The sequence below is a fragment of the Myxocyprinus asiaticus genome, chromosome 39 (genome assembly GCF_019703515.2).
Source record: "Myxocyprinus asiaticus isolate MX2 ecotype Aquarium Trade chromosome 39, UBuf_Myxa_2, whole genome shotgun sequence".
In the NCBI taxonomy this organism is placed as follows: Eukaryota; Metazoa; Chordata; class Actinopteri; order Cypriniformes; family Catostomidae; genus Myxocyprinus; species Myxocyprinus asiaticus.
Genome location: NC_059382.1, coordinates 29,105,031 through 29,117,409, shown reverse-complemented (window position 1 = coordinate 29,117,409; position 12,379 = coordinate 29,105,031). Strand labels below are relative to the sequence as shown.

The 12,379-nt window shown below is 36.5% G+C and overlaps 1 protein-coding gene across 5 annotated transcripts in view; it reads left to right on the top strand.

The window, feature by feature from the left end:
• Positions 1-9,612, top strand: part of LOC127430027 (cell adhesion molecule 2-like) — a 400,390-nt gene extending 390,778 nt beyond the window's left edge. For 2 of the 5 annotated variants that reach the window (XM_051679441.1, XM_051679440.1), the window contains 3 exons: positions 3,431-3,553; positions 5,738-5,843; positions 6,317-9,612. In XM_051679441.1, the coding sequence (XP_051535401.1) occupies positions 3,431-3,553; positions 5,738-5,843; positions 6,317-6,422 (335 nt within the window). In that variant the 3' untranslated portion in view covers positions 6,423-9,612. Of the gene's footprint in view, positions 1-3,430; positions 3,554-5,737; positions 5,857-6,316 lie in introns of those variants that run through there. The other 3 variants (XM_051679444.1, XM_051679443.1, XM_051679442.1) reach the window with 2 other exon arrangements.
• The last annotated feature ends 2,767 nt before the right edge of the window (positions 9,613-12,379 follow it).

The window sequence follows — 12,379 nt, the reverse complement described above, 5'->3', positions numbered from 1 at the left end:
CACCAGAACACATTTGAAGAAAAATATCTTAGCTCAGTAGGTCCTTAAAATGCAAGTGAATGGAGATTTCTCTTTTGTAGCTCCAAAAATCACAGACAGTCAGCATAAACGTCATCGATACGACTCCAGCGGTTAAATTAGTGTCTTCTAAAGTGATACGATCACTTTTGGTGTGAAAAAAAGATAAATATTTAAGTACTTTTTAACTATAAACCATTGCTTCATGAAAGGGGTGGAGTCCAAGCGGTCTCTCCTGTGATGTATTCGCATTGCCATGATACAGAAGTAATCTCAAAGTTCTCCTCTCGGTTGAGACATCCAGGATGAGTAAACAAATGCAGTGAGTAAACAAACAGATACAATTACAGATCAAAACCAACCAAACTCCTGTACAGCGTTCCTCCTACACAGTTGTAAACAGAGCTGCTGTTCCGGCTGTATCTTACTTGCCTCAGCTCTCACATGTTTCAAATGCCAATGCGATTACGGCATACGTGCATACCGCTGCAGAACAGAAGCATGATTTAGAGTAAAAAAAGTACTTTAAGGGGGCCTGGGTAGTTCAGTGGTAAAAGACGCTGGCTACCACCCCTGGAGTTCGCTAGTTCACTAGTTCGAATCCCAGGGCATGCTGAGTGACTCCAGCCAGGTCTCCTAAGCAACCAAATTGGCCCGGTTGCTAGGGAGGGTACACTCACATGGGGTAACCTCCTTGTGGTCACTATAATGTGGTTCGTTCTCGGTGGGGCGCGTGGTGAGTTGAGTGTGGATGCCGCGGTGGATGGCGTGAGACCTCCACACGCGCTATGTCTTTGTGGCAACGCACTCAACAAGCCACGTGATAAGATGCACAGGTTGACAGTCTCAGACGCAGAGGCAACTGGGATTCGTCCTCCACCACCCGGATTGAGGCAAATCACTACGCGACCACAAGGACTTAAAAGCACATTGGGAATTGGGCATTCCAAATTGGGAGAAAAAAAAAAAGTACTTAAATATTTTTCTTTTTCACACCAAAAGCGATCGCGTCACTTTAGAAGACATTCATTTAACCACTGGAGTTGTATGGATATTATTTTTGGAGCTTCAAAAGAGAAATCTCCATTCACTTGCATTTTAAGAACCAACTAATCTAAGATATTTTTCTATTTTTCTTCAAATGTGTTCTGGTGAAGAAAGTCCTACACACCTGGGATATCATGAGGCTGAGTAAATAATGAGATAATTAAAATTGTTATGTGAACTATCCCTTTAATGTCCCTCCTTCAATTAAAGTCTAGCAGCTTTTTTTCCCCATTTTATCGTCCACCTTTCGAAAATCGGATAAGTCTTTTCACTTAGTAAATTAACAGCACACCTTTCTCAATACTGAACAGGATTTGAGATATCACTCACGTCCATGGCAAAAATGGATATGGATGAGTTATGCATCAAATATGAATATTTAGGGGTCATCACAAACTAATAGTGATGCTTACCTTAGAGCAGCACTTACTGTATATATTTTTTATTAAATATAAAAACATTTTTAATAAATTGTATTTTATTATTTGTAATAAGTTGTATTAACAGTAACTGAAACAGGCTATTATGCTCAGCAAACTGAAGTCAAAAGACAAACAGAAATCAAAATATAAAAAATTAAGTACTTTCTACAAAAAAGCGGTACAATTGTCATATATGTATATACAGTATATACTGGAAAAAAATAAGAGAGCACTGCAAAATTATCAGTTTCTCTGGATTTGCTATTTATAGGTATGTGTTTGAGTGAAATTTTTTTTTGACATTTTTGTTTTATTCTATAAAGTACTGACAACATTTCTCCCAAATTCCAAATAAAAATATTGTCACAGAAAATGACAACTGGTCAACATAACAAAAAAGATGCAGTTTTTAACCTCGAATAACGCAAAGAAAACAAGTTCATATTCATTTTTAATCAACACAACACTAATGTTTTAACTTAGGAAGAGATCAGAAATCAATATTTGGTGGAATAACCCTGATGCGTCCTTCATCACTGATCCTCCACCAAATTTCCCAGTGGGTGCGAGACACTGTGGTTTGTAGGCCTCTCAAAGTCTGTGTCTACCATTAGACAACCAGGTGGAATATCAGTGATGATCTGGGGGTGCTTCAGCAAGACTGGAATCGGGCAGATTCGTCTTTGTGAAGGACGCATGAATCAAGCCATTTCCAAGGTTCTCCTGGAAGAAAACTCGCTTCCTTCTGCTCTGACAATGTTCCCCAACTCTGAGGATTGGTCTTTCCAGCAGGACAATACTCCATGCCACACAGCCAGGTCAATCAAGGTCTGGATGGAGGACCACCAGATCAAGACCCTGTCATGGCCAGCCCAATCTCCAGACCTGAACCCCATTGAAAACTTCTGCAATGTGATCAAGAGGAAGATGGATGGCCACAAGCCATCAAATAAAGCCGAGCTGCTTGAATTTTCGCACCAGGAGTGGCATAAAGTCATCCAACAGCAATGTGAAAGACCGGTAGAGAGCATGCCAAGACGCATGAAAGCTGTGATTGGAAATCAGGGTTATTCCACCAAATATTGATTTCTGAACTCTTCCTAAGTTAAAACATTAGTATTGTGTTGTATAAAAATGAATATTAACTTGTTTTCTTTCTATTATTCGAGGTCTGAAAATACTGCATCTTTTTGTTATTTTGAGTTGTCCTTTTCTGCAAATAAATGCTCTAAATGACGATATTTTTATTTGGAATTTTGGGAGAGATGTTGTCAGTAAAAATTTTCATTTTACTCAAACACATTCCTATAAATAGTAAATCCAGAGAAACTGACTGATATATATATACTGTATATGTGCAGTATAATTCTTGATGACATTAATTTATTTTTCTTAGTAAAGTAGATAATTTTTATCCAAAACCTTTCAGATTGTGACACAGGTCCTAAAATCAGAAGTAGACATGGTTGACCAGAGTTTTTTGTTGGCACATGAGTCCACCTGAAAACATGAGTCTAGGGTACAGTTTGAGGGTACTTCAGTATGGTTTAGAAATTGGTATGAGAGCGATGAATAAGCTGCATTGAAGTTGTAAAGGTCTAAATGCTTTAAAACTTGTCAAAATTTGTATTCCACAAATCTGGGAATTTGAATGACATTGGAACAGTGCTGCAGAAATACTTGTTTCTCACTTAAACTATTTTATATAAATTAAATTAAAACAGAAAATAAATGACTGTCTGTTCAAGCTGAGACATTTAGCACTGTATTTAACGAATTGTTGGAAAGTAATGAGTCTGTGCATGTGATATTAACATACCGACCCATAATTGGCTAATTATACTGCCGATTGCACTGGTGTTTAGACTGTATATCAAAGCTGGTACTTTTCACTCTTTTCACATTCTTCTTATTATAACCATCCTGTGCTCCCCTGTCTCCAGATCCTAATGCTCTCACCCAGCACGGCCCTGACCACGCACTGATCGGGGGAGTGGTGGCTGTTGTGGTCTTTATCACCTTGTGCTTCATCATTGTCCTGGGCCGTTATCTGGCCAGGCATAAAGGTAGGGCTTCCCTCCTCTCTCTCGCCCCCTCACCTATTGTGTAGAGCAGTGATTCTCAACCAGGGGGCCGGGGTCCACATGGGGGCCTCAAGATGGCTTAGAATTATTTAAAATAAGTTATATTAAAGGAAAAGTTAACCTAAAAATGAAAATTATGTCATCATTTACAATGGCTCACTCTTAAACCTCTCAAAAACAATGCAAGTTCTCGCATGAACAACGGATGTTTTTGTGCCTGAACAGCGTAAGTTCTTGCATAAACAATAGAGGTTCTTTGCTGAATAACAGAAGTTCTCACTTTCACGTTTTCACGTCAAGTTTTCACGTGAACAACAGAAGTTTTTGCGCTAACAACGGATGTTTCCGTGTGTGAACAATTCTTGCATAAACAATAAAAGTTCTTCATTTTTCATGAACAACAGAAGTTAATAAATGAACAACACAAGTTTTCACATGAATAATGCAAGTTCTTGTGCAAAAAGTGTAAGTTCTCTAGTGAACAACATGTTCTCGCTTGAGCAACGCAAGTTTTCATGTAAACAACAGAAGTTTTTGCGCTAACAACGTAAATTCTTGTGTGAACAATGGAAGTTCTTGCGTGAACTATGCAAGTTTTTACATGAACAACGGAAGATCTCGGGAACAACACAAGTTCTCGTGCAAACAACAGACGTTCTTGCGTGAGCAATGAAACATTCACGTGTCAACAAAGGATGTTTCAGTGTATGAACAACATTAGTTCTTGTATAAACAGCAGAAGTTCTTGTGTAGTTCGCATTTTTACGTGAACAGCAGTTCACACAATGGAACAACACAAGTTTTCATGCAAACATTGTAAGTTCTCTAGTGAACAACATAAGTTCTCGCTTGAGCAACGCAAGTTATCACGTGAACAATGGAAGTTCTTTCACTAACAAAAATTATTTTGTGAACAATGCAAGTTCTCGTGCGAACAACAGAAGTTCTTATGTGAACAATGGAAGTTTTCACATGAATAATGGAAATTTTCGCATGAACAACGCAAGTTCATGCACAAACAACAGAAGTTCTCGCATGAACTGCTCAAGTTTTTAATTAAACAATGGAAGTTCTTGTGTGAACAACAGAAGTTCTTGCGTGAGCAACAGAAAATTCACATGTGAAAAACGGATGTTTCCTTGTATGAACAACGTAAGTTCTTGCATAAACAATAGACGTTCTTGCGAAGTTCACATTTTCACATGTGAACAACACAAGTTTTCACAAAACAATGGAAGTTTTTACACTAACAACAAATTCTTGTGTGAACAATGGAAGTTCTCACGTGAACAATATAAGTTTTTTGTGTGAACAACGCAAGTTCTCGTGCAAACAACGGAAGTTCTCACATGAATAATTGAAATTCTTGTGTGAACTATGCAAGTTCACTCACGAACAACGGAAGTTCTCGTGCGCAAGTTTTTAAGTAAACAGCAAAAGTTCTCGTGTGAACAACGAAAGTTCTCGTGTGAACAACGCAAGTTCATGGCTGAAGAACGCAAGTTCTAATGAACTATGTACATTTTTATGTGAACAACGTAGTTCTGGTGTGAACAATGCAAGTTCTTGTGCAAACAACACAAGTTCTGGTTTTAACAACACAAGATCTTGCATGAATAATAGTTCTCACGCAAACAACGCAAGTTTTTGCACACACAACATACGGTCTCTTGATAACAATGCAAGTTCTCACGTGAACAATGCAAGTTTTTACGTGATTAATGCATGTACTTGCGCAAGCAATGTAAGTTCTCTTGTTCACAATGGAAGTTCTCATGCAGACAGCATAAGTTCTTGCAGGAACACAGAGCTATCATGAACAAGCTTCTCTCATGCACTCAACATACACTGGAGAGCTATGGCGGAAGTTAAGATTTAAAATAACTTAAATTTCACTCGCTAAAACCATGGCCAAATTTATGTTTGGGTAAACAATTCCTTTAAAATAATGTTATTTAAAAAATGCGAACAAATCAAGATTGCAATGTAAACTGACACTGTATTTCTCACTCTTACCATTTTGTTGAGGGAGGGGCCTTGAGAATATTGTCTTTGTCTTGAAGTCAAAAAGGTTGAGAACCACTGGTGTAGAGTGTGCAAAATGCTTGAACATGTCCACTGTTTACCTTATGTGTCTATGTGACCTATGTGGGACTGTGTGGACAGGGACATACTTAACGAATGAGGCCAAAGGAGCGGAGGATGCCCCTGACGCAGACACTGCCATCATCAATGCGGAAGGGAACCACGCACATGCAGAGGAAAAGAAAGAGTACTTCATTTAGCACCTCTGTTTTTTTTTTGTTTTTTTTTTTCAGTATTGTCACGGCAACACAGCTAGCCAACAGAGGAGGCGTTATAGCTCTCCGCTCCCTCACAGCACTAGTCTTGTCTGGCTCTCTCTTTGACTGTCTCTTCGACTCCTTTTTGAGTCGTTATCAAATATCTTTAAGGCCAAATTCGACACATCACCTGCTGTGAAGTATGTTGCCTTTTTTTTTCAATCCTAGTCGTACAAAAAATAACAAAAATAAATAGTTGAGTTTGTAACTGTAACACCAGGTCCATTTAGGCCAAAAATAACCCTATCCCACCCCTCAAAACTAACTTGTTTGATTTGCCAAGTGCCAAAATATACAGACATGTGCTTGTCATTGTTTGTTGCTATGTTTTTTCAACTTAATTTCCCACTGAATACTGATTTCTCAACCACCCTCACTGTGCCTGTTATATACCTTTTTACAGATATTACCAGGGAGCGGCAAGAAATGTGGTTCATCTCAAGTCGGAAAACCTTGGCTTTGCCAATAATTACGCTTTAAGACAAGAATATGTGAGATGTATAATGTAAATATCATGTCCTGTCTATTGTTTTTGTGTGTATGTGTGTGTGTGTGTCCGTTTACTGGGCCTCATTCACTAACCATGTGTATGCTTGTATTTGTGTGTGAAACCTGTGTGCAAACGTTTTCAATCAGAAATCTTGATTCATCAGTAAGTTTGCACTTCAATTTATTTTAATGATATTTATTTTAGCCAGCTGATACATACAGTAAAAACCACATACATACAAATCTGTCTCCTCAAGCATTAAAACATGGAGGGGGAATTCACTAATAATGAACTGTTATTCTGAGATGCGGGTTGGTGCTCTTTGGCAGCACGAGGGTGGACCTACACAATATTAGGCAGGTGGTTTTAATGTTGTGGCTGATCGGTGTATATAAACTCACTGAGCACTTTATTAGGAACACTATGGTTGAATTGAATAAGTCTAACTTATTTTAGAGTAACAAAAATGATCTAAAATATGTTCTGCATAATAATGCAGATGATCAGGTGTAATCTAGGCCTATATAAAAGGTGTTAAATATGTTTAAAGAATGATACAGTGCTTGTCTTTCCTCAAAGATTTTGCTGTGCATGCTCTTGGGTAAAAGTGCTTTAGGTGAGAGATCTTTAAAGCCTGAAACATACTCTATGTAACTACATAAACGATTTTGTACATCATTGCGTTCCGAAATGTGTCAGACCACAATTCATAACACTATGCAAGTACGTGTTGTATTCTCAGTGTTGCCACAAGGGGTGCTTTGACAGTCATTAATGTGAACTGCCTGCTTCTACAGCGAGTTTTCTCTTTTAAGTCAATTACTCTCATAGCAGAGCAACAGTTTGAAAAAATATTGTTGAGCGTTACTATATTTATAGCAAATTTCCTGAATAATAACACATTCGGTTTATGGCATAAACTATTGAACTCTACCACCCTTTTGAGTACTGAGTTTTGTTACCACCCAGACTGACCTCACAGTGAAATCGGAAACAGTAGGTTGACTCTTTTTCAGATAAAATCTGTCTGTGCTTACCGAATTTTGAAACACTGCCCCTTGTGGCCAAAGCAGTAAGTGTTGTTGGGTGTATGGGCACTTGTGAGCACCATTTTCTGTGTGTAATGTCCACAGAGGCGTGCCAAATGCGAGTTGTGAAGTGAGTTGTTTTCAACTGTACAGGCTGTAATACAGTGAAGAGGAATGCATATTTTATAAACTGTACACCCCAACCCAAATCCCAAACCTAAACCTATCCTTCAGAGGAATAAAAATGTAATGTTAGAGGAAACAAATGCAACCTCTGAATCACGCTTATCACTGATTATGCGAACGTGATTACTTCCTGGTAATCCTGGTAAACGTGGGATCCAAACCCGGGTTTCCCACACTGCTGATGCAACATGCTTTTGGTCGCACCACAGGGTAAGGTTAACACACTGGAGCCGATGCTAAACTGTCTGTTAGGAGACGGCACTTGTCGGTGAGTTGGCATAATGTGGCCGATCCTAGGGTACTGAAACACTTGGAAACAACATGTTGACTTGTGTGATCATGTTGTACCATCACAATAAGACAAGAATGCACGTTAAGTACTGTATGTTGGACCGGTAGTTGCAATGTGTTGACCAAGTGCTCATGCCTTCATTTACTTGCATAAAGTATGTTTCTGTCATAAAGTTTCTGTACGTTTGCAGAGAATGACAAATCGCAGTACACAACAGTGTGTGTTGAAAGCCCTTATTTGGAGATTGTTTGGACGTGTTTTATGTAAACTACTAACTGCAAGTGTGTGCTCATTCATTTACTATACTCTGGAGTCATCAACAAAAGAATGAAGGTAAGAACAAAGTTATGTACATATGCCCCTGCTGAAATTTTGTGTCTGAACTTTTTCTACGCACATAAACACTCAAGTGTATGCATTTCTTAGTGAATGAGACCCAGAGTTTTTAATTGTGAAAGTGGATGTTTTCTGAAGTATACGCCCTGTAATAAAGTTCAAATGTGTTGAAATGCAAAGAAGATGATGACGACGAAGGAGGGATACGGACAATTATAATATATGGCCACCAAAAACAAACTGTTTGATAGAAAATGAAACTTGATGAAGCACAAATGAGAATTGGTCTGTAAACATTAGAAGCGAGATTATTTTCTATTTCAGTCGTACCCGTCTGTATATTCTTGCACTGTTAATATTTGCCTCAAGCTTTTATTTGAGAACTGAAAATGTATCAAATGTAAGCACAAAGTCATTGTGAAACGTCATTGGTTTAGACAGTCTCAGGATGCAAAGAAGAGCCTAATTGAATTTGTCTTTTATCACTTGTGTGAATGAATTTTTGTTCTCGCTTTGTGAACATTTCAATCTAAACAGCCATTTGTTTGACATTTGAATAGAAGACTTCATTTCGAAAAAGGAACTTTTGATATCTATTTCACTGACCGACCCTTGTTAATATTGCTGTATATTACTTTGCTAAAGTGATTATTGGTGGAATATTGTTAAAACTATAGGGTCCCATATAAATATATATGAGAAAAAAATGTCAAAATATCTATTTCAAGTGTCCCATACTTTTACATTGAGTTAATGTAAGTAAAGAAAAGAGGTTTGTTTGTTTGTTTTCTCCCAACACAGGGAATGTAAATAATGTGTATATTTCAGCATTTAGTAAGCTGTTTATTTATTTGAATTTTGAATTCTTATTGCTGTTTAATGCTACATGTGTGCAATTCCATTTTAGCCTCTCTATACTAAGTATTTCCCTACTGATTGTCATTAATACTAATTTATTGGGTAAATCTGATGGAAAAACACAATGCATTGTTATTATTAGTACTTTTTATAAGCTTGTGAACAGATAATAAGTATCATTTGTTCATGAGAAGGTCAAGACAACAATCACCATTATTGCCTTTGTGTTTGCAACAAAATATAAGACACATTGAAGCTCTGGTGAAGCGTAACATTCACTGTACATTTTTATGACATGTTTCCAGTGTCCACACTTTATTTCCCTCTTTATAACATTGGATAGAATGAACACATTTTTCTAAGAACTTTTGATTTGCTTTATTGTTCTTTTGCTGTATGGGAAATGTGTGAGGTTACTTTTACATTAAATATCCGACTTTTTCAAAGTATGCGTCTGTACGAAAATACAAGAAAAAAAAATTGGGAGAGTAAAATATGCACAAACTCTTTTTCTTTGTTTTCTTCTTCATGCAAACACTTGTTAGTGCACTTTCTGAACACTCGAGAAACATTATTTATTAAAATAATTTTAATATTGACCAAATGCAGTTTAATCAATTTAGCTATTCCATGCTTATGTCTTGAATTTATCTTACGTTAGCCCTATTATTTGGACACTTATACAACACTTAAAAATTTATGAATGTCTTTGCATAATATAACAAAATATTAAACCAAGTGGCATTTGATTAGCACAAATACACTTTTCAAGCAAAATTTTCATTTTTTAGGTTTCAAATGATAAAACAACAGATATAATGTTCAAAATTAAGACAAAAGTATTTGCACTTTCTGATCATCAACTCTTTGTGGAACATGTCCATAATGTGATGAACTGATGAAGTTAGTTCTGGAAAAAAGGTCTAGCATCATTTGTTTGCAGATGCCACCAAGTTTGATATTTTGTATCTAAAGCAATGACATTTAGACATTTTTAAGTGTCCTATGTTATGTAACAAAATGAATAGAGCACACCCAAAAAAGTATCAAACATTTTTTTAAAGGAATATTCCGGGTTCAGTATAAGTTAAGCTCAATCGACAGCATTTTTGGCATAATATTGATTACCACAAAAATGTATTTCAACTCGTTCCTCCTTTAAAAAAAAAAAAATAAATAAAATATCGAGGTTACAGTGAGGCACTTACAATGGAAGTGAATGGGGCCAGTCCACAAAGGTTAAAATACTCAATGTTTCAAAAGTATAGCCACAAGATGTAAACAGTATGTGTGTTGACATGTTTTAAGTGTGATAAAATCACTTACTAACTTTGTGTAAAGTTAGTTATATCCAATTTCACAACTTTGTTACAATGATGAAGTAATGTCAAGAAACCCTAAAACGACTGTAAAAATGGGTTAGATTTAAACAACTTTACATCTTAAATAACACACAGGTTTTAACAGAGGATTTAATGCAAGTGCTTTTATAACATTATAAGCTACACATTTCTGCCTTTAATCCTTCCAGAAATTGGCCACATTCACTTCCTTTGTAAGTGCCTCACTGTAACGTCAATTGTTGTTTATTTGAAAGAAAAGGAGGGACGAGCTGAAATCATTTTTTGTGGTAATTAACATTAGGCCACAAAAGCTGTCAACTGAGCTTAACTGGTGTTGAACCCGGAATATTCCTTTAATTAGTAGGCTATCTATGTAGGCAGAAAGTTACAAACATAAGTTTAGTACTGGGAGTTTCTGTTGAGCTATGATTCATTTTAAAATCTTATATCGAGGTCAATATTGTTATAAATTGGGATCCAGCTAATCAGTGCAAAATATTCAAGACAAAGTCTATTAATGCATCTGCCCAGTTCTTACAAGGTTACCATTATACATTACATGCAGTCTCATATTTTTGCTTTAGAAAAAGGTATTTTATTTAACATCTAAAACAGGCCCTTGAGTGGTGTGATGTAGCCTACTCTCATTTTTTATGGGGCTTAGTAAAGTGGGCTTTTATTGGAAGTATTGTAAAATAGTTGGCTATTTTCTGCCCCCATGAGGTAGAACCACTTAGTGCACTTGCATTTCCAGCACACATGAAACAAGTGTTTTGGGTTACTTCTTTCCTCAAAGGTTCTGTTTATTGCTTCCAACTTTAAGTGGCTTTTATGAAACTTATAATCCTGTCCCTCTTTCCACTGTACCATAATGGTGACGGTTTATAAGTAATCCATAAGGCGAGTTGGCAGGGAAATTAAAGGAAAATATTCCAAGAGATCAAAACATGGGGAAAGAGTAATGCAGTGTATTTATCTATATCTATATTAAGGCTTTGAGACAGTCGAGAAAATAAATTATTACATTTTATTCTGTTTAAAAGACAAATATATATATATATATATATATATTGTTTATAATTTATTATATGTGTTTAATTGTAAGGTCATTTTATTCTGGTGGATCTACATCAATCATTTGTCATACATACCAATATGCTGATATCTACCAAAAATCTGTTTATTTTCAAATCTGTCAACGCAAGAACAGACCATCGGGTTATTTTCTGCTTTTCACATCAAAATGTAAAAAGACATTCGCACAACACTTGTGCACATTGGATCAGCCAGTAAATTTACTGGGCAAAAATCTACATGTGACAATCCTACTGTATACCAAGGGCGAAGATTTGGTTTGAAAGTTGGTAGGGACAAATTGCAAGAAGGATATAATTCATATTTTTGGTTTTACGAAAATGCGAGAAAGCCAGTCTGGTAATATAGGAAAAATAACATTATTTCCTCATGTAACAAGTCCCATTTCCTATATCTCTGCCCTACCATATTAAATATTAGCCTTATTTTCTAAAGCCACTAGTGCAGCACAATATGGAAAACATTTTTTACATGAGATAAACTTGTTGGACATTATGACGGCAATATGAAGAGACATGTCATTTTCCTTAAATGCACTTACACTCACAATTAAGACGATCTGAAATTGCATTTTCATTAATCGACTCCCTTCTCTGGCACAGTTGTTCAAATTAAAAAATGTCTTTCTCAAGAGGCCGTAAAAGCAGAATCCTCATTTGGGTTGCATGCAAAACTTAGGACGTTTTTTGACTTGAAAACGTGTACATGGAAAGTATGCTTGTTAAAATCTATTTATTTCAACAACCTAAAATACAAATGAAATCTGCTGGTGTAATCTCCAGAAAATGATTTGCAGTATTCACAAACAAGTGTGATTGGTGCATCCTGAATAGCGGCG